Source organism: Neodothiora populina (assembly GCF_041146345.1).
Source record: "Neodothiora populina strain CPC 39397 chromosome Unknown canker_contig_3, whole genome shotgun sequence".
Classification (NCBI taxonomy): domain Eukaryota; kingdom Fungi; phylum Ascomycota; class Dothideomycetes; order Dothideales; family Dothioraceae; genus Neodothiora; species Neodothiora populina.
The window spans coordinates 300,292-320,879 of NW_027191417.1; the positions used below are offsets into that span (position 1 = coordinate 300,292).

Consider the following 20,588-nt stretch of genomic DNA (forward strand, 5'->3'; position numbering starts at 1 on the left):
TACATCGAATCACTTCGTCTTCTCGACTCCTCCGGGCCCAGAATAATGCTGTTGGACTCCATCGACGCCTCTAGCCAGTCCTCCAAGCTTAGCAAGAACCCACTCGACATGGCCCCACTGAGTAAACGCAAATGTTCTTTCACTTCCTTTTCTCAGCTTACTTCCGACCCGGGCCTTTTCGAACTTAGCTTCGATGTCCGCCTCTGTGAAACGTCGAGTCTTGGTCTTCAACATGGCTGCTATTTCCTCGCGTGACATGCTCATCTGTTCCTTGCCGATCGGCACGAGGCAGTCGGCGAGGTACAAATAGTCTTTCGTCAGCAGTTTGAAAGTCATCATGTTGTAGTCGATGTTGTGAAAGACCAGTGCGCGGCCAGACGCGTATTGGGCTTTGGACTTGATGAAGTGCAGTGGCTGGTCTCGCCAGTGGCGGCGGGGATTCAGGTGGTGGGCGGTGTGGTAGCCGTCATTGAAGCAGAATCGGTTGGACTATTCGTCGTTAGTTCTGACATTACACGAGAGGTTTCCTCTGGTGTGATAGAAGAACAAATTAAAGAAACCAGCAAAAGCAGTAGTATCATACTTGCGACTTGCTTCACGCTTCGCACAATATCAAAATGGTTCGAGGAAATGAAACGTCGGAGTGTCAATGAGAAAAGAAAGAAGAGGGGAAAAAGACTCACAGGAACATCAACCAAAGTGATACTCGACCGAAAGTCCGAATCCGGCTCAATCTCATCAACAAGGGCATGCTGACCAAAATTGCCGACCATCATAAAAAACCTTAAGATGCCAAAGGGCAAGAACATAGCAAACAGCGTCGCTTTAAAGTTGACCTGAGTAGCCATGAACCAAAAGAAAGCATAGCTCGCGTACTCGCTCAGGCCAGCCTTAAGCGCCATGCCGGGCTTCCCCTTGCGCAGGAAATAAAGCGGCAACTCGAGCCAGACGAAGAACACAAATCGCCCGACATAGCAGAGAAAGTCAAAGACGTCGTCGCGTTGGTAGCGGAGTGTGGACGAGAGGTCATCGGCGCCGTTGCCTTCGACGTGGTGGTGCTTGACGTGATGGTAGTAGTAGCTGTCCCACGTGTGGCCCATCAATGGCTCCAGGATATAGGGAAACACACGGTCGATCAAGGAGAACTGCTTCGAGAGGATGCCGCCGTTGTGGATGTGGTTGTGCATCATCAGAGTGAAAGGACCAGCACAGAAAACCGACCATATTGTGTGAGGCACAGCATGCCAATAGCTAAAGTGGCGAAACAGCAAAATCGCAGACGGCACAATCGTGGTGAAGTGAATGAGTAAATGCGTCAAAAAGACAACATCAGTAGGGTGGCGGACTATCTTCTGCCCGACCCGTGAGTATGGTTGCACAATATACTTGTTGAGTGTAGGGTTGATGTCCTTTTCGTCCCAGGTAGTGAAGACGGTAGGCTTGAACCGAGGATCGTTCTTGTTGTTGAAAGCCGTCAATTGATCGATGACTTCTTCGTCAGTGAACTGGTCATTGGTCGCAGCATTATCACCATCGCTTGCGGTAGACGATACGGCTGTCGTGAACTTCTCCTTCTTGATATCGCGGAATAAGTTCTCCAAGACCAAAGTATCCGGAACCGTCAGAGCGGGATCAATTGCGCCTGGCATGATTAACCAGAGCAAAGAGAAAACAAACAAATCTGATAGCGACCGACGGTATATATAAGACAAAACCACAAAAAAGATCGACAATTTACAAGACAAGACACCGACGCAAAATGAATACAAGCAAGTATGTGTACTCAGTTCAAGAAATAACACCTTCACAAGAAAGGGAACAGTACAGCAGGACCCTTGAATCACACACTGGAAACCCGCAAAGGCCGAGCGAAACTGGTGACCCTAAAGAGCTTCCAGACTTGGGGAAGACTGATCCATCTGGCCCTAACAAGCTGCGAAGGTTGCTGTTGCCGGAAAGAGTAGAGAGAAGGGGGGGGGGCGGCGGAAAAGACGCGTGAGCGTAATTTGCCTCTTTGACAAGGTGATATTTATGCAGCTAGAATTGTGAAATTTATGTTGGTGAGGTTTAACATACACGACGCGGGAAAGAGTCGGCGATTTCTTTGGCCGTCGAGTCAGTTGCGAAAACGTTTGTTTGGTCAAACCACTTTTTGGACATTCACGGACTTTTCACTAGGACTTGTCAGAGCCTCGAACTTTACTCGTCGTGCTGTTGGGGTCTGATGCAATATATTTGTACCTCAGGCCATCAACTCATACTTCTTGCTATACCTCCCCAAGTATCGCTCTAATCACTTATCGTTCCACAACATTACACGGAACTTGAAAGCGAGCTCAAAGAGATGGAGACGATAGCACTAATCGTACTGTGCTTGTACAGTATGCTGTACAGTACCTCGAGGCAACTTACCGAATCAGGAAATTTATACGCACCAAAGATGACGACGGGTCACGCACCATCCGCAAGACCCACCACGTTTGCCCATACAGTGACAACAAACCTGCTGTGCGATGTACAGATCACTGTGACTAGGTTAGGCAGCTAAATGGGCCTGAAGACACGTTCCTCTCCCTGTTAGTGATTCGACGGCTCACGCGGTGGGAATCGGCAGGCTAGTAATCGGTACAAGTACAGTAGTTGTACAGATACCACTGTGACATTCCTCTCTTCTTTTCTAGTATTTTTCGTTCTTATATACCCCTTGAATACAAAACAGTCACACCTATCAAATCATCACTTCCTTTCTATCTCTCAAATGCAGCCCTCAGAACCCACATCTCCCCGTGCCTCATGCCCGAACACAAAAGCTGCAACACCAGCTCTGACACTCTACGACACGCCGAGTAAAAGGCGACCAGCACCTGGGGTGGTCGCCTAATGCGTGGAAGAGTGAGTACTTTTCGACAACACCAACAACCCCCCTTTGCACGTGTGTCCCACACTCTATGGATCTATTCGAAGATAAGCAAAGTGATTTGCGCCAAAGACTGATCAATCTACCGTTGCAGTCCGATTAGCGCTGAATTACAAACAAATCTCCTACCGGACCGTCTGGTTGGAGTTGCCAGGTATAGCGCCTACGTTCCGCGCAGCGTGAGTAGTCTGGCTCGAACATGAGTGTTCGTCAATGACTGACCAGGACCAATGATGTCGTATGCAGTGGGATCCCACCGAACAAAAAATGTCAAAAACGCATTTACGATCCCCGCCGTGTCATTCCCTCCTACATTGCGTTCTGATGGAGACCTGTCTATAATCCAGGACTCGGCGGTTATCGCTCCACTGCTTAACAGCTTGTATCCGGGCACGCCTCATCTGCACATTCACGATAACGGCGCCATGGGCACCCAAAGCGACTCAACTGCGACAAAAGCCCAAACCTGCGTCGCGAGAATCTTCACTGCTCTTGCGCCACTGACTCTGCCGAGTGTCGCGCACACGCTGCTGAATGAGTCGAGTCAGCGGTTTTATATCGCCAAGCACGCGGCGCTGTTTGAACGGCTTGGTGTAGTCGATTCTTTGTCTTCTGGTCAGGGGGCAGATTACTCTATCGGGATGGAGGAGAAGGTGTGGGCGTCTGTACAGCCTGGCTTGAAGGAACTGGATTCACTATATATCGTTGCTGGAAATGAAGAAGTCGAAGTAGGAATGGAACCAAAGCGGTTCTTGGGAGGGAATAGCGAGCCCTCGTTCACCGACTTCGTAGTCGTTGCTGCAATCAAGACTCTGCAAGTCGCCAGACGGGACTTATTCGAGAGGGTTGTGGGTGAATATCAGGGTCTGAGAGGGGTTTTTGGCGCGTGTGAAGAGTGGCTTGTGGAAGATTATTAGGCTGTTTGATCATTTTCTGGTCTTTTTGAAAGCGCTGTCCAGAGTTCCTTGGCCTCGTTCTCTCTTCTTCCCTCGTGGTGTCATTTGCTCTTGCTTTATCCCTGCGCTTTTATCGACATCCTCCTCGCCTGCGTCGCCGCCTATACCTCCCTTTTGGCCTCTCGTGGGTCCCTCTCCTTCATCCTTGAACAGCGCTTTCCACGATCCGTCTAGCACTCGCGAGTCGTCCCCGTGCAACCCTACAGCGTATGCTTCCTTGAGTCCACTGATACAGATCTCTCGCCTTTCAGAGAAATCAAACATCGGTTTAGGATACACCATGGATCCGTTATCGTCACGTTGGACTGAATCTCCTTTACCACTCACATCGCCCTCACCTTTGACGACCACTCCCGCAGCCCGCTGATCCGCAATCGGCGCCTTCCAGGGCTCATAGATATACTTCTTATCCAGCGCTGCCAACTCCGGAACGTACTTCCTAATGAACGCGCCCTCCGGATCCCATTTCTTGCCAAACGCAACCGGCGAGTAACATCTGTAGAATTGCGAGTAAAATGCCACACACGCCAACCACATCCAGTTACCGCTGTTGCACGCCGTCTCGTGGTCGAGGAGCAGCTCCTCGAAGACTTCTGCGCCGCGCTCCCAGTGGATGTAGCAGCCTCCGCGCGTCAGGAAGCAGGCCACTGCGTGCCGGCCGAGATGGTGGATCCAGCCTTCGGTGCGCAGTTGGCGCATCAGGCCGTCGATCCATGGGAAGCCCGTCTGGCCGTGTTTCCAGCGTTGGAACCATTGTTCTGCGACTGGGGAGTCGATGGTGTAGGAGCCTGTTATGAGGTTTGGGATGGGGGATGAGGAGATGTCGTGGGTGGAAGGAAGGTGCCAGGGTATGAAGCGACAGATGGAGTTGCTGGCCTGTTGAGCGAAGTAGTAACCTTGAGCTGCTTGCGCGGCGAAATACATGTCTCTGAACAGCAATTGACCATGGAGCGAAGTAGGTGGTTCGGAAACGGGTTTCTTCTCTTTGCGCCGCTTGTCCAGGACAGCTTCGACGCGCCACCAAAACTCGTGCACCGACAGTGTCCCGAAATGCAGATGCGGCGAAGTGAGACACGTACTCTGAGGCTCGAAAGCAGTAGGTGCCGTCTTGGGCTTCTCAAAAGTACCCGTGAAATCCTCATCCGCGATGACTTTCTCCAAAACCTCAAGCGCGAGTGTTTCGCCTCCTCGATGCGGCGTCGTCGCTTCTCCCAATCCCAATTCTTCCATTGTAGGCACGCCAAAATCACCGTTAGGACCAGCTATGCCCCCACCGTAACTGTTCTCTTTCTCTCCCTCCTGCCTACCACCCTCATTGAAATCAGGTTTCTGATCAGGAACGCTCTGTTCGACACCCTCTAAGCTCGTATCACCAACATCAGGCAAAGAAGTCGGCGCAGGCAGCGGCCTATCCACCTCTCCAATCTTCGCCCCAGCGGCCTGAAGCTGCGTGATAGTCATCGTCGGCTTGCCACCATTACACTTGACAATCTCATCTGGATCCCAGAGCGTCCGACCGCCCTTGACAACGGTCACTCTGACGTCCATCTGTCGACAGATCTCGACGACGGCATCATCTCTCGCGCGAGCGTAAGCGTCCGTGTCCTTTTCGAACACGACATCGGTGATCCCCCACTGCTTCAGCAATTTAGGAAACACAGTCTGTGGCGCTTCACGGACGACAAGAAGTTTCTGCGTTGGATTTAGTGAGGTCAAGGACTCGGACAGGTTGCGTTGGCTGTCGGTGAGGAATTGCCATCTGTTCGCGCCGACGCGGGCGCGGTAGACATAGTGAGGATCCCAGGTCCAGACGCAGTAGAGGGCTGTGGGGTTCAGAGAAAGGGCGTGAGCTAGAGAGGGAGAGTCGTGCAGACGGAGGTCTGTTCTGTACCAGTGTATCACGCGACGGGGTCCCTCATTGTTGTCTTTACCTGAAGGTTCGGATTGCTTCGTGCTTTTTGGTTGCACTTTTGCTTTCTTTGGGGGCATTGTATTAGTCAATCTCGCCAAAGCTATAGTTTGCTGACATGCGACATATGATGTCGATTTGTCGCAAGGGAATGTCTCTGCTTTGAGGATAGCAGTATATCAAAGTAGTAGTGAGCTTGCTACCGCTTTACGCAAGGGATGTAATCTAGTGTAGTAAGAAGTAGACATTAGACCATACCTACACCAGCAACGGATCATGCACAGGACATTGGTAAGACCAGCTGATAGAAAACCCCAGCCACATGTTTGACAATACTACACCTAGCCAACGCTCATCGAGTCCTGATATATCCACATTCAGCCGATGATGACATGCCTCTGGAATAAGCTTTCGCTAATCAGGAGTCAGATCTGAACGCTGATCATCACCATCACTGGCGGCCACAAAAGGTAACCTCAAGTCGCCGAGACAATTGGTCGCCGGGAACGCCGAGACAAGACATTCAGGACAGCGGGATTCGATTGGAAAGAATAAGAGAAGAATCCATATACATCGCATTATCATAACAAATAGTAAGTAATATGGTAGGAACAATGGTGGTGGATGATAAACAGATAAAGCCGAGAATGGAACCGCAAAACAAAAGTCCCTAACCACTATCCCCCATCGCAAAGCACGCCGACAGACGTACGTACATGCATACGTTCGCGCTGTGTGTTGTCTTCAAAGCAACAGGGTATACACCACCCAACTCCGCAGTCCGAAAAACCCAGTGTCCACGCCATTGTACGACCCCCCTATTTTGAACCATTGCTCACCTCGCACACAGCGAAAAGAGCAGGAGAGTTTTGACTCGATCCCCGGTTAATGAAAACGCCAGCTTGATTCCCTTTGCTGTAGAATTGCACGCATCTCTCCTTGAGGACTTCTGAGCGTCCAACGGACTATGTCGCGGCAAAAGACACACCGCCAAAACAGACCGGACCAGTATCATCACGAGAGGAAAGCACTTCATGCCTCGGCTTTGAGGACCGGGTATGAAATGTCCTCGTCATGCTTGATTTCATGATCCTGATGCTGAGGCTGCTCGTGGTGCTGGGGCTGCTCGTGCATGGCCTCGTGCATGGGCTCGTGGTGGTGCACGTGCTCGTGCTCCTGGGCTCCCTGGACAACGTCTTCCTGGCCCTCGAACTCCTGGCGCTCGATTCTCTCGCGGATCCAAGAGCGCAGTGATTCGATGACCCTGATGTTCTCGATCCAGTTTTCTTGCGACTTGTCAGCATCGCTGTTGGCGGCGCTGGTGTTGGGTGACTGGACAGCGCTCTGAGGTGGCAGAGGAGTGGAACGAAGAGCAGGATCGAGAGAAGAGGAATCCGGGCGCTCTTCGGCTTCCTTTGCGTTGCGAGGAGTCTTGGAGCCATCGTCCATATCCATTGCATCCTCAGATCCGCGCTCCTCCTTTGGTGCGGGAGCTTCGCGCTGAAGGCGGCCGCCGCTGTACCTGCGGCCCTCGAATGAGTCAAAGGCCGAGCCGAGACCAGAGGCAGGCGCAGAAGTTGTCGACGGGTAGCCGTTGCCCATGTCAGAAACCGCAGTGACTGCGGGGAGGCTTGGGTACATGTTGTTGCCGTTGACACTGCTCATGCTGGCACGAGAGTTGGTCGACATGGGCGAGTGGCTCGACGAGGCGTAAGATGTGACGGAAGCGGGAGTAAGAGCAGGTGTGTCAAGGGCGCTTGCGCTTGAAGCCATGTTTGAAAGGCTAGAGACACCGTTGAGAGCAGAGACTGCGCCGCCGGATGACTGACCGCCGTAGTGCATGTTTGGCGGGCTGTCGCTGGAGCGGTAGTGATTGTTGTTGTTGTTGTTGTTGTTGTTGTTGTTGAAGCCAGGGTACTGAGTGTGCTGGGCGTGGAGGCCAGGCTGCTGGATGCCGGCTGCGGCTGCGCTGTTGGAGTTCTCGTAGACGGTAGCCTGCAGCTGCTCGAGGAAGCGATCAATCTCGTGCAAGTCGTTCTTGGTGCGCGCATTGGGAAGCGGCAGCGAGTAGGTCTGAGACATGGAAGCGGCAGCCATGGTGCCGCCTGTGCCTCCCATCATGCCGCCGCTAGAGCCGCCGAAGCTGTCGAGAAGGCTCTGGGTGGTGTTGTAGGTGCCTGCGTTGCTACCTCCGTTGCCGCCAGCGTTGTAGCTGTTGCCGGTCGAGTAGCCGAAGCCAGTGCTGATGGGCAGGGGAAGATTCTGCGACTGCAGTCTCTGGCCGACATCGTAGTAGCTGCTGGGGTCGATGGCCCTGCGCTTGATGTCGCCGAGGAAATCGTTCAGAGCCTCGATGGCTCTCTTGCGCGTGTCCATGCTCTGCAAGTCCTGCAGGGTGTTGGTGGCAGGAGCAGGGTAGTTGACCTGGCCATAGCCCGCATAGTTCTGCGGGGCATAGTTGTTGAACTGGTTGTTGGCCATGTGAGCGGGGTGAGAAGGGTATGGGTGGGGTTGAGACAGATCCTGTCCCGGTCCATAGTAGCCTGCTGTAGCTATGGATGTTAGAAAATCTGACATCTGTCCACCGGGACCAGACTCACGCTTGCCATTTTGTTGGTAGGCGTTGTTGCCGCCCCTGTTCTGCATGTTCGGGTCTGGAGATCGCATGAGGACTGAGTCGTCGGCGTGAGTCTTGACATGCTTCTTCAGATCCTGGGGGCGCTTGAACGCCTTGCCGCAGAAGTCGCACTTGTGGGGCTTGAGAGGCACGTGGACTCTGATGTGCGAGGTGATGTGGTCGCGCTTGACAGTGGTGGTGCGGCAGGCACCCCAGTGGCAAGTCAGATTCAGGTTGTTAGTGCTCTTGCGGCCGACGTGGCGCTCACAGACGTGATCCTGTGGAGGTTAGTAATGCATTAAGATGAAATAAAGATGATGCGACTCACGTAAAGAGCCTCAGGCGACTGAGATCTTTCGCCACATCCAACCCATTGGCACGTGAGAGAATCGACGGTCGAGGTGGGTGCCTGAGGCGCGGCAGGCTGCTGCTGCTGAGGGGTAACCATGCCGATCTGTGAGTTTGGATCGTGTTGCTGAGGCTGCATCATCGGCGACTGGTGCTGTTGCACTTGAGGAGGCTGTGGCACGTGGTGTTGTTGCTGGGCCTGTTGTCCCTGCTGCTGCTGAGGCTGCTGCTGCTGGGAAGGGTCTAGTTGATGATCAAGAGTGTGATCGATCTGAGGTTGGTAGAGCTGCTGATCATGTTGCTGCTGCTGTTGCTGCTGGTGGTCATGTTGCTGGTGATCGTGTTGCTCATGTGGTTGCTGCTGAGGTTGCTGCTGTTGTTGTTGTTGTTGCTGTTCCTGAAATTGTTGTTGTTGATGCTGGTGGTGCTGCTGCAGCGCCTCCTGCACCTCATCGATCTGGCGTTGTTCCTGGGGATCCATTTTATCTGTTGTCGCTGATGGCGATGGTCTATACCACTACTATACAGACGCTCCCAAGACCTTAGGGCGCTCGCGTAGTCGCCAAGAGTTATGAAGCTGGATGGCCCTGGAGAAAGGGTGTTATATGCGCGCGTCGTTCTGGTGCAGACGCAAAACAGAAGACTTGCAGAGTTACACGACAAGTGGAAAGTGTTGTAACGTGAGAAAACTCCTTTTTGGACGCGTCAAATCCACAGTCAACTTGTCCTTTTGTTACAACAAGTTTCGAGATAGAGAGACGAAAGGACGAGGTGGAAACGACAAGACAAAAAGTCTGGGCAGCGCGTGCGGAGGGGAGTTGCGAGTAATAAAAGTCCAGCACTCTAGCAGCCGGGCGGGGCCAAGGAAAACTGTGAGGAAGGAGGCCGGCCAAGGGAAAGAGCGGACTTGGCTGATTCGGGGTATGCGAAGTAATGCGATGGCTTGGCTAACGAGAACCTAAGACACCACCATTCGTTTTTTGTATCGCTTATGTGAACTCTGACCGTCCACTAGCCGTCTCTATGCCAAGTGATTGGATCAGTCGTGAATCTGGGTGGGTTCTGCCAAGCAGGCCAAGCCTTGGCGCCCAGTACCATCGCCGTTTGTCGATCCTTGCCCATGATGATGCGATGGGGCTGTGCAAATTGTCTTTTCGCGTCTCATCATGTCAGGCAAATATCATGTAGCCGTGGTTGGGTAGGTAGGTGTACTACTGACCAGGCAAAGCTAGGGTACTGCTGTACCGGTAGATTATCTACCTGCTTTTGTGCAGAGGTACAGTACGTCGTCTGTAGCTGAGAGCAATTTACGGAGCGAGTATTGCACGTATAGATATTCAGGCTATCGTAGGTAGGCAGGATAAGGCTGGGCTTGGCTGGAAGACTAGATGTACAGCGGATACTTGTATGCACTCGAGCCTTTTGCTGCTAGAAATACACACACTGCGACAAAGGACTCACAATATCACTACTCGAGTCAAAAGCGTTAAAAGACAGACTGAACGAGTAGTCAAGATCAACCGACGTCGTCGCGAAGATAAACCCTTCGAGCACACGCGACATTTACTGTACTGCGACACACCGTCTCGTCCCATCGCATATCAAAGTTTAGTCCCAGCACTTCCCCACGCATCTAGTCCTCGTAGCTGCGAAAGCATGTATCTCTGTACATGTTGACAGCTCTAGAGTGAGCTGAGCAGCTACTTCGTATCGCACATCATCTCGTCTGTCCGTCTCCTGAATCTTACCGTAGAGGGCTTCCGACGGGGGCGAGGTACTTTATACACAAGGTGGGGGTGCATTGATGTTACCATGCTGCACGTGTACAGTAGGAATTCTGCCTCACTGTTCGAGGAAATACTGCACATATTCGACGAGTCTGCCTGAAAAGACGAGGAACGAGGCTGTTGAGACAACATGTATATGAGATGTGAGGGTAGTAGCGGCGATACACGATCTCGGGGTACAATATAGTAGGTACAATAAATAGCCACAGTACACCGTACCGCACCTCCACGTCGAACAGAATATATTGAATAGTAGTACCAAAGACTCGCGCGGGCTGGCCACGTCCATCTCCATTCCTCCAACGAAGGGTCTTCGTCAGCTACCTTGGCCTACCTTTCCGCAATCAATCTTCTTCCCGTGTTTTGCGTGCCTCTCAATCTCAATCTCAGCTATATTCCCCGTCTCCTCTCCTTGCTCGTTCAATGGGAAACTTCCGCCCAACTTGGCGCTCAAAGCCAAGTGCCCAGAAAAGCAGAGGAGGGTTCCAAGACATTTCTGCTCCGCCCACTTGTGATTTCCCGCCCCCCGCCCCCTTCTCTCTCTCTCTCTCTCTCTCAATCATTTCGCCGAATACGTACGCCTTGGTTGCCCTTTTGCGCTCGTTTCGCTTATCCCGCTCTCGCTACTCTTGGCTTCCCTCGGAGCCGGAGTATCTCCTTCGATAGTACATATCTTCATCTAGGGAAATCCCTTGACTACCGGGAAAAAAGTCTACTGCGCTTAGGTAGAGGTAGGTTTCGAGACATTTGGTCGGAACCAGACTCGTGTTTCACCAAGGAATCGAAGGGGATGGGAGTCGAAGCAAGCGATTCTTATGCTTTGGGCTTGGCGCACGCGTGGGTGGTTGGAGTAAGGCTGTGCTACTGTGCTACTGTGCTGCTGTGCGGTGCTGTGCTCTTAGCTAGCTAGGGGACTTACGCGTTCACCTTATGGATCCTCGTGTCTGTCTGTCCGTCTGTCTGTCCGTCTGTCCATCTGTCCATCTGTCCATTTAGGTTCATGGAGGCAGGAGCACGTGGGCTCGAAGCTCTTCGTCATTCTGTCACCCCCGTTTCTGTAAGCGAAGTGGTGACATGTCAGGCGAGGCGATCGTAAGTATTTCCCCTTCTGGCCGACCTTTTGTCTTTTCATGCTTTCGGACGCCACAGTCGTCTTATTGTGTCATTCCGTTTGCTTCATTTGCCTTTTTTGCCGTCGGGTCGATACCACGTGGGCGGCTGGTGGATGATGGCAATGCTAAGGTGGGAAAGGCTAGACGTGTGTACTGTATCGTTACCCTTCCGCTGTTGGAAGTTTGAATCTATGCATGTCCCTGTTCTTTCAGTCGCGAGGTCAGTGGCTGATTCTCCACGGCATGCAAGCTCTTGGTATGTACGTTGTGAGTTCGACGTGAGTGTGTCGTGCGAGCGTTGCAGAGAGGAGGTGAGTGGGAGACCAGGAAACCATGAATGGGTCTGGGGAACAGCAATCGTTGTACCGTGCAAAAGTGTATCTAGAACATGAACTGCAAAGCAAACAGAAAAGAAAAGACATCATCTCTGTGATAGATGCCTGTGACGAAACGCCTGGCCGTGAGGCACAGTATCCACACGCGTGCGTATCCGTTCTCTACACCATCAGTCGTCGATTCGTATCTTGAGTCTCCATGAGATTGCCTCCTGGCGATGAAAAGCCAGCGTAGAACCAACGCAAAGAGAAAACAGAAATCATGTTTCGAGCAGAGACGAAACCTCAATACGGCGCAGCGCCAGCAGGAACCTTGGCCTTCTCAGGCCTAGCAAGACTATCCTCGGCGCTCTTCTCAGCGGCGTTCCTCAGCTCTGCCTTCTTCCTCTCTTCCTCCTCCTGCTTCTTCCTCCAAGCCTTCTCCTCGCTCTCACTGACGCCATACGAGAAATTACCCGCGCCACCTCTTCCCCTCAGCATCTCCTTGACAGGCGCCGGTTGTTGCGCGCTCTTGGCCGCAGCAGCACTGCCACCTTGTGATTCTGTCTCCTGCGACTTGGGCTGCGGCGTGCCGTCACCCAAGACATGACTCGTGCCCGCGCCGGTGAATTCGCCTCTCATCTGCAGCTCCCAGGGCGAGTAGTAGTTCCCCGCGCCTCCGCGACCCATGTGCGCATATTGTTGGTTGTGCAGTGAGTCATGCGCGGTGCCGGCGTAGTTGGCCAGTGACGTCCGCGAGTCCAGGTAGTCTTCTGCTTGCTGTTGGTTCTTCTCCAGGTCCTTGGAGGCGGAGTTGTTGGCGGCTGGAACGCTCGCTGTTGGGATGATGACGCTGGGGTTCGTGGCGGCTTCGATGTTGCCTGCGCCTCCGCGGCCGTAGGCTGGCATTTTGGCTGAAAGCTGTTTTTGGTTTGTCGAAAGAGCCGATGTGGAGCGTGATCACGGAATTATTGTTGGAGTCAGAGAATCGTGGGAGGGTGCGTGAATGGTCCTTGGTAGAAATGGGAAGCGCACGAGCGAATCACTAGTGGAGGGGAAAAGTGATGAAGCTGTATATGGAAAAATATATGACACAGAGGCGGGGTGAAGACCAGGGGAGAATGGGAGAAAAGGAGTCAATAATAACAAGGGAAAAGATGACCGACGAGATCAACCAATTAACAATCTCTAGCACAAAAGGAAAGAAGAGAGAGAAAGAAAAAAAAAGTAACACACAATGATACAATACCTTAGTTAGTCCAAGAAACCGCCCATATCCAACACCATATCCCCCCTCTCATATCCTCCACCCAACCACTCTTATCTACACCACCTCCTCTTCACTCACATCTTACACATTTCCCTTTCTTCGAAACAAAGCAAATGCTAATTGGGTTTCGTAACTTCCTCGACTCTGGTTCATGACGTAGCCGTAACCGCCCCGCAGGTCATTCGCCAAGCGCTGGCTAAACCTTGTTGGGGGGGGAGCGCGCCGTACTGTAATCTGATTCTGGGACGTGACGGTGGCCTCATGTTGATCTGTGAAGTGTTCTCGTTGCTTGTCCGGCTCCGATATCGTCGGTCGCTAAGGTAGGTTGGGCTTGTAACGCGACTCGTCTTGTGCTTTTATCGTTTTATATTTACCCCACAACTCTTCGCTGCCAAATCACCGTCTCGTAGTCGGTAGGGCGACCCTGTCTTCACCAAGGTATTCATGCTGGACTGATAGTAATTCATGGTCTGGGAATGTTCAGATCCTTTCATCTAGTGGAACATTCCATCATTCACTGCGAGGCACTGAACGCGGTTCAATATGTACGACGAAGAGTAATAAGTTTATATGGAATATAGAATGGGAGATAACAAGTATAGACTAGAAAGAAACAACCCCTTCATGCAACACTTGTTTTGTAAAAAACATTAGGAAATAGAGTATAATCAAAGGCTTCGTCGTTTTATGTCTTCCAAGACTCTAGACGACCATCTCAATCAGAGCAAGCAGGGGCGTTCTTCGCGGTCTTGGTCGCCGTGCTGAACACAGTCTGCGTGCTCTTGACCAACGATACCTTGGTCACAGGCGCAGGTGTGATGAACACGGTCGAGCCCGCTGCCGAGACGGTCGTGGTCTTGACGACGGTCGACGTGGAAGCCGGCAAAGTGGTCTTAATGATTACGGTGGAGCCTGAGGACCTGGTCACCGTGATGGTGGACGCGGCGGCAGTGACTACAGATGTAGCGCTGATGGTGCGGAAGCTTGTCGTGGTGGCCACTTCGCCAGACTCTGTGATGTATGCGGTCGAGTAGGCGATGTTGGTGACAGCAGCGCCGGGGAGTGACTCCGTGGCCACGGAAGAGACGGTCGCGACACTGGTGACAGTGAAGACGTTGGCGCTCTCAGTCACGGCAGACGTCTTGAACGCCAGGATGGTGACCGTCACGGTCGAGGTGGCAGCCTTGAGCGTCGTGACACCGCTCTTGTTGATGGTGCTGGTCACGCTGGTGTAGTAAGTCGAGCCAGGGAGACTTGCGGTGGACGTCTTGACGAAGGTAGTGAGAGTTGTAAGCTGCGTCACGGTGGTGGTGCCTGCGGCTGCACGAGCTTCGACGCCACGACGGAACAGACGTGCTGCATTTGCTGTGGGAATACACTTCTCTGTCACTGTCGTCTTCTTTGTCGTGGTCTTGATCGCAGTCACAAAGTTCGTCACGGTGCTTGCCTTTGCTGTCGATGTTTTGACGGCGCCAGCCGCACTCACAGTGACTACAGACGTCACGACGCCACCCTTGCGAGTTGCAGTGCTGTAGACAGTCACGACGGTGCCCTCGGATACTGTGCTTGTGACGGCTTTAGGAGTGGTTGTTCTGACAGCAAATACAGTGGTGGTCGCCTTGACAGTGGAAGTCTTTCCTGCTACCGAAGTCGTCAAGGTAGTCACAGAGGTGGTCTTGATGGTAGTGCTCTTTCCTTGAACGGTAGTGGTGCCGTAGACAGTCTCGGTAGACTTGAGAGTTGTAGTGCCAGCAGCAGCAGTAACAGTGGTGAAGACGGTGGAAGTGGACTTCAAGGTTGATGTCCTGAAAACTGGCTCCGGGGTGATCGTGGCCACGTCGTTAGCAGTCACTGTCATGACAGAAGTGCTGGTGACGTCAGGGACTTGGATGGTTGTGTACAAAGTCTCCTTGTCCGTGACAATCTTGGTGACATATGCGGTAACAAAAGGAACGCTGCTAGACGAAATAGACGAAGAAGACGAAGCAGACGAAATGATTGAGGTAGACGACACAACCGAAGAGGTGACAGTGCTGCTAACAGTCGAGCATGGTGCAGGAGCGGATCCAAAGCCGACAGTGAAGGGCTGGACGTCGACTACGCTAAAGTCAATCCAGGAAGTGGTTGGGAAGAAGGTTGCAAGCTGGTAGGCGGCGACCTCGGAGTCACTGAACTGCTTGGAGAAGCCTGCACGCTGACAGATGTTGGATCCAGGACCGTAGTTGTGGTACTCTCCGTATGTCACTCCGTCGGTCTGTGGAGCCGACTTGCTCCACTGAGTCCAGCCAGCTGATCCGATCATTGAATCCATGTAAGTGCCGATATATGCGACGCGAGCATTGTTGTTCCAAGGACGTCCAAGACTGACGTTCTTGAAACCAGACAGTCCCGCAGCGGGCTTGAGCGTACATTGATCGAAGACGAAACCAGCTTGTGTGGTGTTGGTGGTACGCTTGGCGGCAGTGATGGCAATTCCGTCCTCGTTGGGTGAGATTGTAGAGTTCAAGAAGTATCCTGATCCGGCGCCGAAGATGAAATCAACGTTACCTTCGACGTAAGACTTGAAGGCAAACATGGAACCACTGATGTACAAGGTGTCCTGATTGCCGTAGATCTGGCAGCCGTGCATGAAAGCATACTTGCTGCTCTTGACAGCGAAGCCAAGAGATGCGATGTTCTGCTGGGTACCGTTGTTGTTGCGGAAGTTGATGTTATAGGCATTGAAGTAGTTTCCGGTGGCATACACCGTGGCAGCATCGACATCGCTACCCTCACCTTGAGTATCCTCACCATAAGACTGCTGGATAGTGACCTGATTCTGAGCGAAGTCATCGGTGGAGGAACTGTAACCCATGAAGATGGTGGAACCACTCTTGTTCACAATAATCTTCTCCTCATAGACACCAGGGTAAATGAAGATCGTGGCGTTGACCTTGCTGGTAGTGGGAGCGACGTCCAACGCAGCCTGAATGGTGTTGTAAGTAATGACTCCAGGGATGCTGTTCTTCGAGACGATGATAGCACCGGTGGGAGGAACGGTGCCGTTGTATGCGGAGCTGCCAGACACGGTGATGTTGGTGGGAGTCGTCGTGTTGATTACCGCAGGCATGGGAGTGCTGATGGAGTTCCAGAAGGTCATATCAATCCATGAGGTAGAGTCCATGACACTTTCAAGGGGGTAAGTATCAGAGGTCAGAAGTGTAGCATTGCCAAATGCCAGCCGAGCTACAGCATTATTTTCCCAGTTGGATGGACCGGAGTTGTTGTACTCGGCGAATGTGATATGATCAGTTCGAGGATCGGTAGCAGACCAGGTCTTCCATCCAGAAGGGTTGATAACGTCGTCAAGGTAAGAGTTCTTGACAACAACAAGAGCATACTGCGAGTAAGGTCTTCCAAGGTAGATAGTGTTGGTGAGATCGACTGTAGCATCGGGAGCATTTGTGAACAAACACTGATCGAAGATATACCCACCAATGGCAGATGATGAAGCCCTCGAGTGTGCAGTGATTGCTGACTTGGCTCTCTTGGCACCGATAGTGCAGCCCTTAAAGTATGCCTTGCTGTATCCCCAGATGAAGTCAATTGCACCACCGATGTAGCAGCTCTCGTAGTACTGGTAACCATTGGTGGCTCCGGTAAGAAGAGTGTCCTGCCAGCCTTGGAAATAACAGGCGTAGAAGCCAATGTCGTTACCATAGATGGAGCCAGCAAGTGTCACATAACTTGGCTGAGAGCCGTCGAGGTTTTCAGAATTAACAATATTGATGTTGTAGAAAGAAATTCTGTTGGACGAAGTCTGAATGGTAGCAGTCTCGGCATCGGAGTGACCGGTAGGCAACGGAGAAACAGAGAGACCACGTGCAAAAGTAATGGTGACCTGGTTGTCCTTGTATGATTGTCCGGAGTTGCCAGTAGTGTAACCGATGATGCGAACAGCGCCAGGGCGGTTGATCGTAGGGACCTGCTCGGTGTAGGTACCTGCGTACAAGAAGATAGTCTGGTTGGTTGAGTCCGTGGGCAAGGAAGCAAGGGCTGCGGTGACATTCGCAAAAGAGCCATTAACCTCCCCATTTGATGAGACTAGCACGGCGTATTGTGGAGGCACAGAACCACTGTCCGGGTGTGCGTTGACCGTCGCAGTTGATGTCGGACCAGTCACAGCCGCACTGCTAGAAGGAGAGGTCGCGGATGCTGGAAATGTAAACGAAGGTGCCAAGTTGTAAGCCGTCATGTCGATCCAAGATGTGTCTCCGATCCAGTTTTGGAGAGTGTAAGCATCTGCTTGAGTGGAAGTCAAGGACGTCGCGAATGAAACACGAGCGGTCCCGCTCTGCCAGCTACCTGGGCCAGTGTTGTTGAACTCTCCGAATGTGACATTGTCAGTCTGGGGACTGCCCGTGGACCAGATCTGCCAACCAGCAGCGTTGATGTGCTTGTCAAGATAGCTGTTCATGTAGATGGCAGTGGAGAAGCTGTTGTATGGGCGTCCCAGATAACTTGCTCCGAACGTAGTTCCGTATGAGGAAGTGTACGTAACATAACAGGAATCGAAAACGTAGCCAGACACAGTACCAGCGGCACGACTCTGAGCAGCAATACAAGACCCCTTAGTGTTGGTGGCAATGTAAGACTGGTGGAAGTAGGCGGTTGAGAAACCCCAGATGAAATCGACACTGCCCTCGATGTAGCAGTTGCTGAACACCTGAGTGCCCTTGTTGGTGAGCAAGGTATCCTGGAAGCCAACAAAGGAGCAGCCATATGCTGCGATGTTGGCGCCATAGAAATCAGCAGCAAGAGCAGCAGTGTTTGCAGTCTGTGGGTAAGTGTTGACGAAGTCGATGTTGTAGACGGCCAGACCCGACTTGTCATTCTTCTTCGAATAGATCACAGGAGTGAGCTCATTCTTTCCCGCACTGGTAAGCTGACCGTTGGAGATCTGAACCTTGACCTGATTCTGCGTATAGTCGTTGACATATGTGGTCTGACCGATCAAAGTCACTTTACCATTGCGGTTGACTGAGAATTGCTCAGTGTATGTGCCAGGCATGACAAGGATGGTGTACGGCTTCGAGTCATTGGGCAATGCTGCAACAGCCGCAGAGATATTGGAATATTGACAGTCCGTAGCATTGAGAGAGACAACGAGAGTAGCGGAAGGTGTAGGAGTGGCGCAGGTTGCAGTCGTTGAGGTGCTGACTGTAGAGCTGGAGATGGTGCTGCTAGAAGTAACAGAGCCGCTCGTTGTCGAATTATTGTCAGAAGAAGACATTGCTGAAGAGCTGATGATGGTGCTGCTAGTGATGGCGGAGCTGCTGGTCGATGATGCCGACGATGTGACGGAAGAGCTCGAGCCCGAACCGGCCTGGGAAGCCTCGGAGGCTTGTACTGCGCTCAACGCACTTGGATCAATCCAGCTTGTGGAGAAGGTACCGTAGCCTGGATAAGCATTGCCGAAAACCTGGTCAATGTTGAAAGACGAGATTTGCCCTACGGTGATTTGATGATCACAGGCGGCGTTACGGCTGGCAGAATTGGTCGAAGAGTAAGCTCCGGCGCCAGTAGTGAGGTATTCTCCATAATACGCTGACAGAGAGCAAGACGTGGAATGAAATCCACTTGGAGCAATGAAGCTAGCCAAGGACGTGTTGCGATAGATTGCCTGAGTGTATACGTTGTTTGGTGCGGCAAGGTAGACATAAGTGTTGGTGTATCCAGGCTTCTGGACCACGTAGCTGGAATCGACGACCAATGTCGAGTTGTAGTCGACACTGTTGATGGTAGCACCCTTGGCGTACATGATGAGTGCATTCGAGTTCAGGGGTACGATTGTTGATCCATACACGTAGACGGTAGGGTAGTTGGTGAACAGCTTGTCTGGACCCTCGATGTACGAGTTGTAGATCAGAGCAGTGCTGTAAGATGAATAGTAAACGCCTGTGCCGCCAGAAACAAGAGAGCAGCCATAGAAGGCGACGTTGGAACCCTTGACATAGGCAGCAGGTGCAGTTCCAGAAGTGGCCGAATTGGTCAAGTTGAGATACTTGAAGGTAGCGCCCAAGGAGTTGCTTGTACCAAACCCAATGGCACCGGCGGTTCCACGCGTGGTGATGACGACCTGGTTACCAGCATATGATGAGGCTGTGGGGCCAACAATGGTAATGGTTTGTGTGCCTGGAATCATAACAGCTTCGGTGTATGTACCGGCCTTGACAGAGACAGTGGGAACGCCACTGTTCTGTGCCGCCGTCACGGCAGCACCAATGGCGGTAAATTGACCAGAACCATCAGTAGCGACTGTCAATGCCGTGACCTGTGTGGAAGAGGCCAAAGACGTCACCGAGGTGGATGAGGTGGACGAGGTCACAGAGGTCACAGAGGTCACAGAGGTCACAGAGGTCACGAAGGAGCTGGTAAAGGATGAGCTGGGGTTTGAAGTGTATGGGGGAGGCAGGCAACCGCACGAAGTGGAGGTTGTATTCTGGGCTGATACAACAGCAGCGAGCCCGGTAAGGCCAGCCACAAGGTAAAACCGCATAGCGAGCGTACGGTCCTAAAAGAAAATAGTGAAATGGAAGAAGAATAGAAAACTGAGCGCGCCTTCTCAACAGCTGACTGCTTGCCAGCGAGGCCACGGCATATTTATGTCGAATGGAATCATGTACTTATAAGCTATGTCCTACCATATCTTTAGCCATGCGTCTTGCACTGAGCCGGGTTTAACAGTCATCGTGGTTACTCAATCCGTGCACTTCGATATAATATGGCTCACTGAAATCAGTGACTTCGAGCAGGGCAGGCCGATAGTATCTGGACCGGACGAGATTGCTTAGGTACGAATCTAGCCTAAGTTCTACGCCTCATGTCCTTGCGGGTGGCACGAGCGGCAGCACCACATTCATGTACCAGTATCTTCGTGTTGGTCGCTCGTCAAACTCGTGTATGATACACTAAGAGAGCATCTCGAACCAGGAGTGATCGTCTCGTGGTGTCCGCCACACGGTTATGGGTGGATCCATCAACTACAGTAGTCACTTGATGTTGAACTTGATGTTGAATTGCTTCGCCAGAGACATGAGATATGGAGACTTTCATCTGCCTACCTTCTGCGTTCTTGAGCTCAGAGAATGCATCGACATTGGTGGAAAATAGCAAAGCTAAACTATGTTAGATCAGCGCCACTGCGAGGATAGCTTAATCTGATATCTGATTCAGCACGCGTGGGTGCTCCCGTAAGAGCAACCTTGTTTCTGGAAAACCTTACCAGCCGAGAATGAGCTTGTAGCGTGCTGCTAAGACATCTCTCTTCTGCTCGAGCAGGCAATGCTTAACCTCTACTTGTAACCGAGACTGCGGGT

General features: G+C 52.1%; 5 protein-coding genes across 7 annotated transcripts; all 5 read right to left on the reverse strand.

The window, feature by feature from the left end:
• Positions 1-9: 9 nt before the first annotated feature.
• On the reverse strand, positions 10-1,649 carry AAFC00_004510 (uncharacterized protein; the record flags this gene model as incomplete). The annotated part of the gene is made up of 2 exons (XM_069344163.1): positions 10-489; positions 684-1,649. The coding sequence occupies 2 exons, from the start codon at positions 1,647-1,649 to the stop codon at positions 10-12; spliced, it is 1,446 nt and encodes a 481-aa protein (XP_069196578.1).
• A 2,194-nt stretch (positions 1,650-3,843) lies between these two features.
• Positions 3,844-5,862, reverse strand: AAFC00_004511 (uncharacterized protein; the record flags this gene model as incomplete). Its single annotated transcript, XM_069344164.1, has 1 exon — positions 3,844-5,862. The coding sequence occupies one exon, from the start codon at positions 5,860-5,862 to the stop codon at positions 3,844-3,846; it is 2,019 nt and encodes a 672-aa protein (XP_069196579.1).
• Positions 5,863-6,814: 952 nt separating this feature from the next.
• Positions 6,815-9,228, reverse strand: AAFC00_004512 (uncharacterized protein; the record flags this gene model as incomplete). Of its 2 annotated transcripts, none has more annotated exons than XM_069344165.1 (3): positions 6,815-8,328; positions 8,383-8,677; positions 8,728-9,228. In XM_069344165.1, 3 exons carry the CDS (start codon positions 9,226-9,228, stop codon positions 6,815-6,817), a joined length of 2,310 nt encoding a protein of 769 aa, XP_069196580.1. The 2 variants fall into 2 exon arrangements, with proteins under 2 accessions (XP_069196580.1, XP_069196581.1); XM_069344166.1 differs by having other exon boundaries at positions 6,815-8,334.
• A 3,038-nt stretch (positions 9,229-12,266) lies between these two features.
• AAFC00_004513 (uncharacterized protein) lies at positions 12,267-12,869 on the reverse strand (the record flags this gene model as incomplete). The annotated part of the gene is made up of 1 exon (XM_069344167.1): positions 12,267-12,869. The coding sequence occupies one exon, from the start codon at positions 12,867-12,869 to the stop codon at positions 12,267-12,269; it is 603 nt and encodes a 200-aa protein (XP_069196582.1).
• Positions 12,870-13,945: 1,076 nt separating this feature from the next.
• AAFC00_004514 (uncharacterized protein) lies at positions 13,946-19,768 on the reverse strand (the record flags this gene model as incomplete). Of its 2 annotated transcripts, none has more annotated exons than XM_069344168.1 (1): positions 13,946-19,768. In XM_069344168.1, the coding sequence occupies one exon, from the start codon at positions 19,766-19,768 to the stop codon at positions 13,946-13,948; it is 5,823 nt and encodes a 1,940-aa protein (XP_069196584.1). The 2 variants fall into 2 exon arrangements, with proteins under 2 accessions (XP_069196584.1, XP_069196583.1); XM_069344169.1 differs by having other exon boundaries at positions 13,946-15,541.
• Between the last annotated feature and the right edge of the window lie 820 nt (positions 19,769-20,588).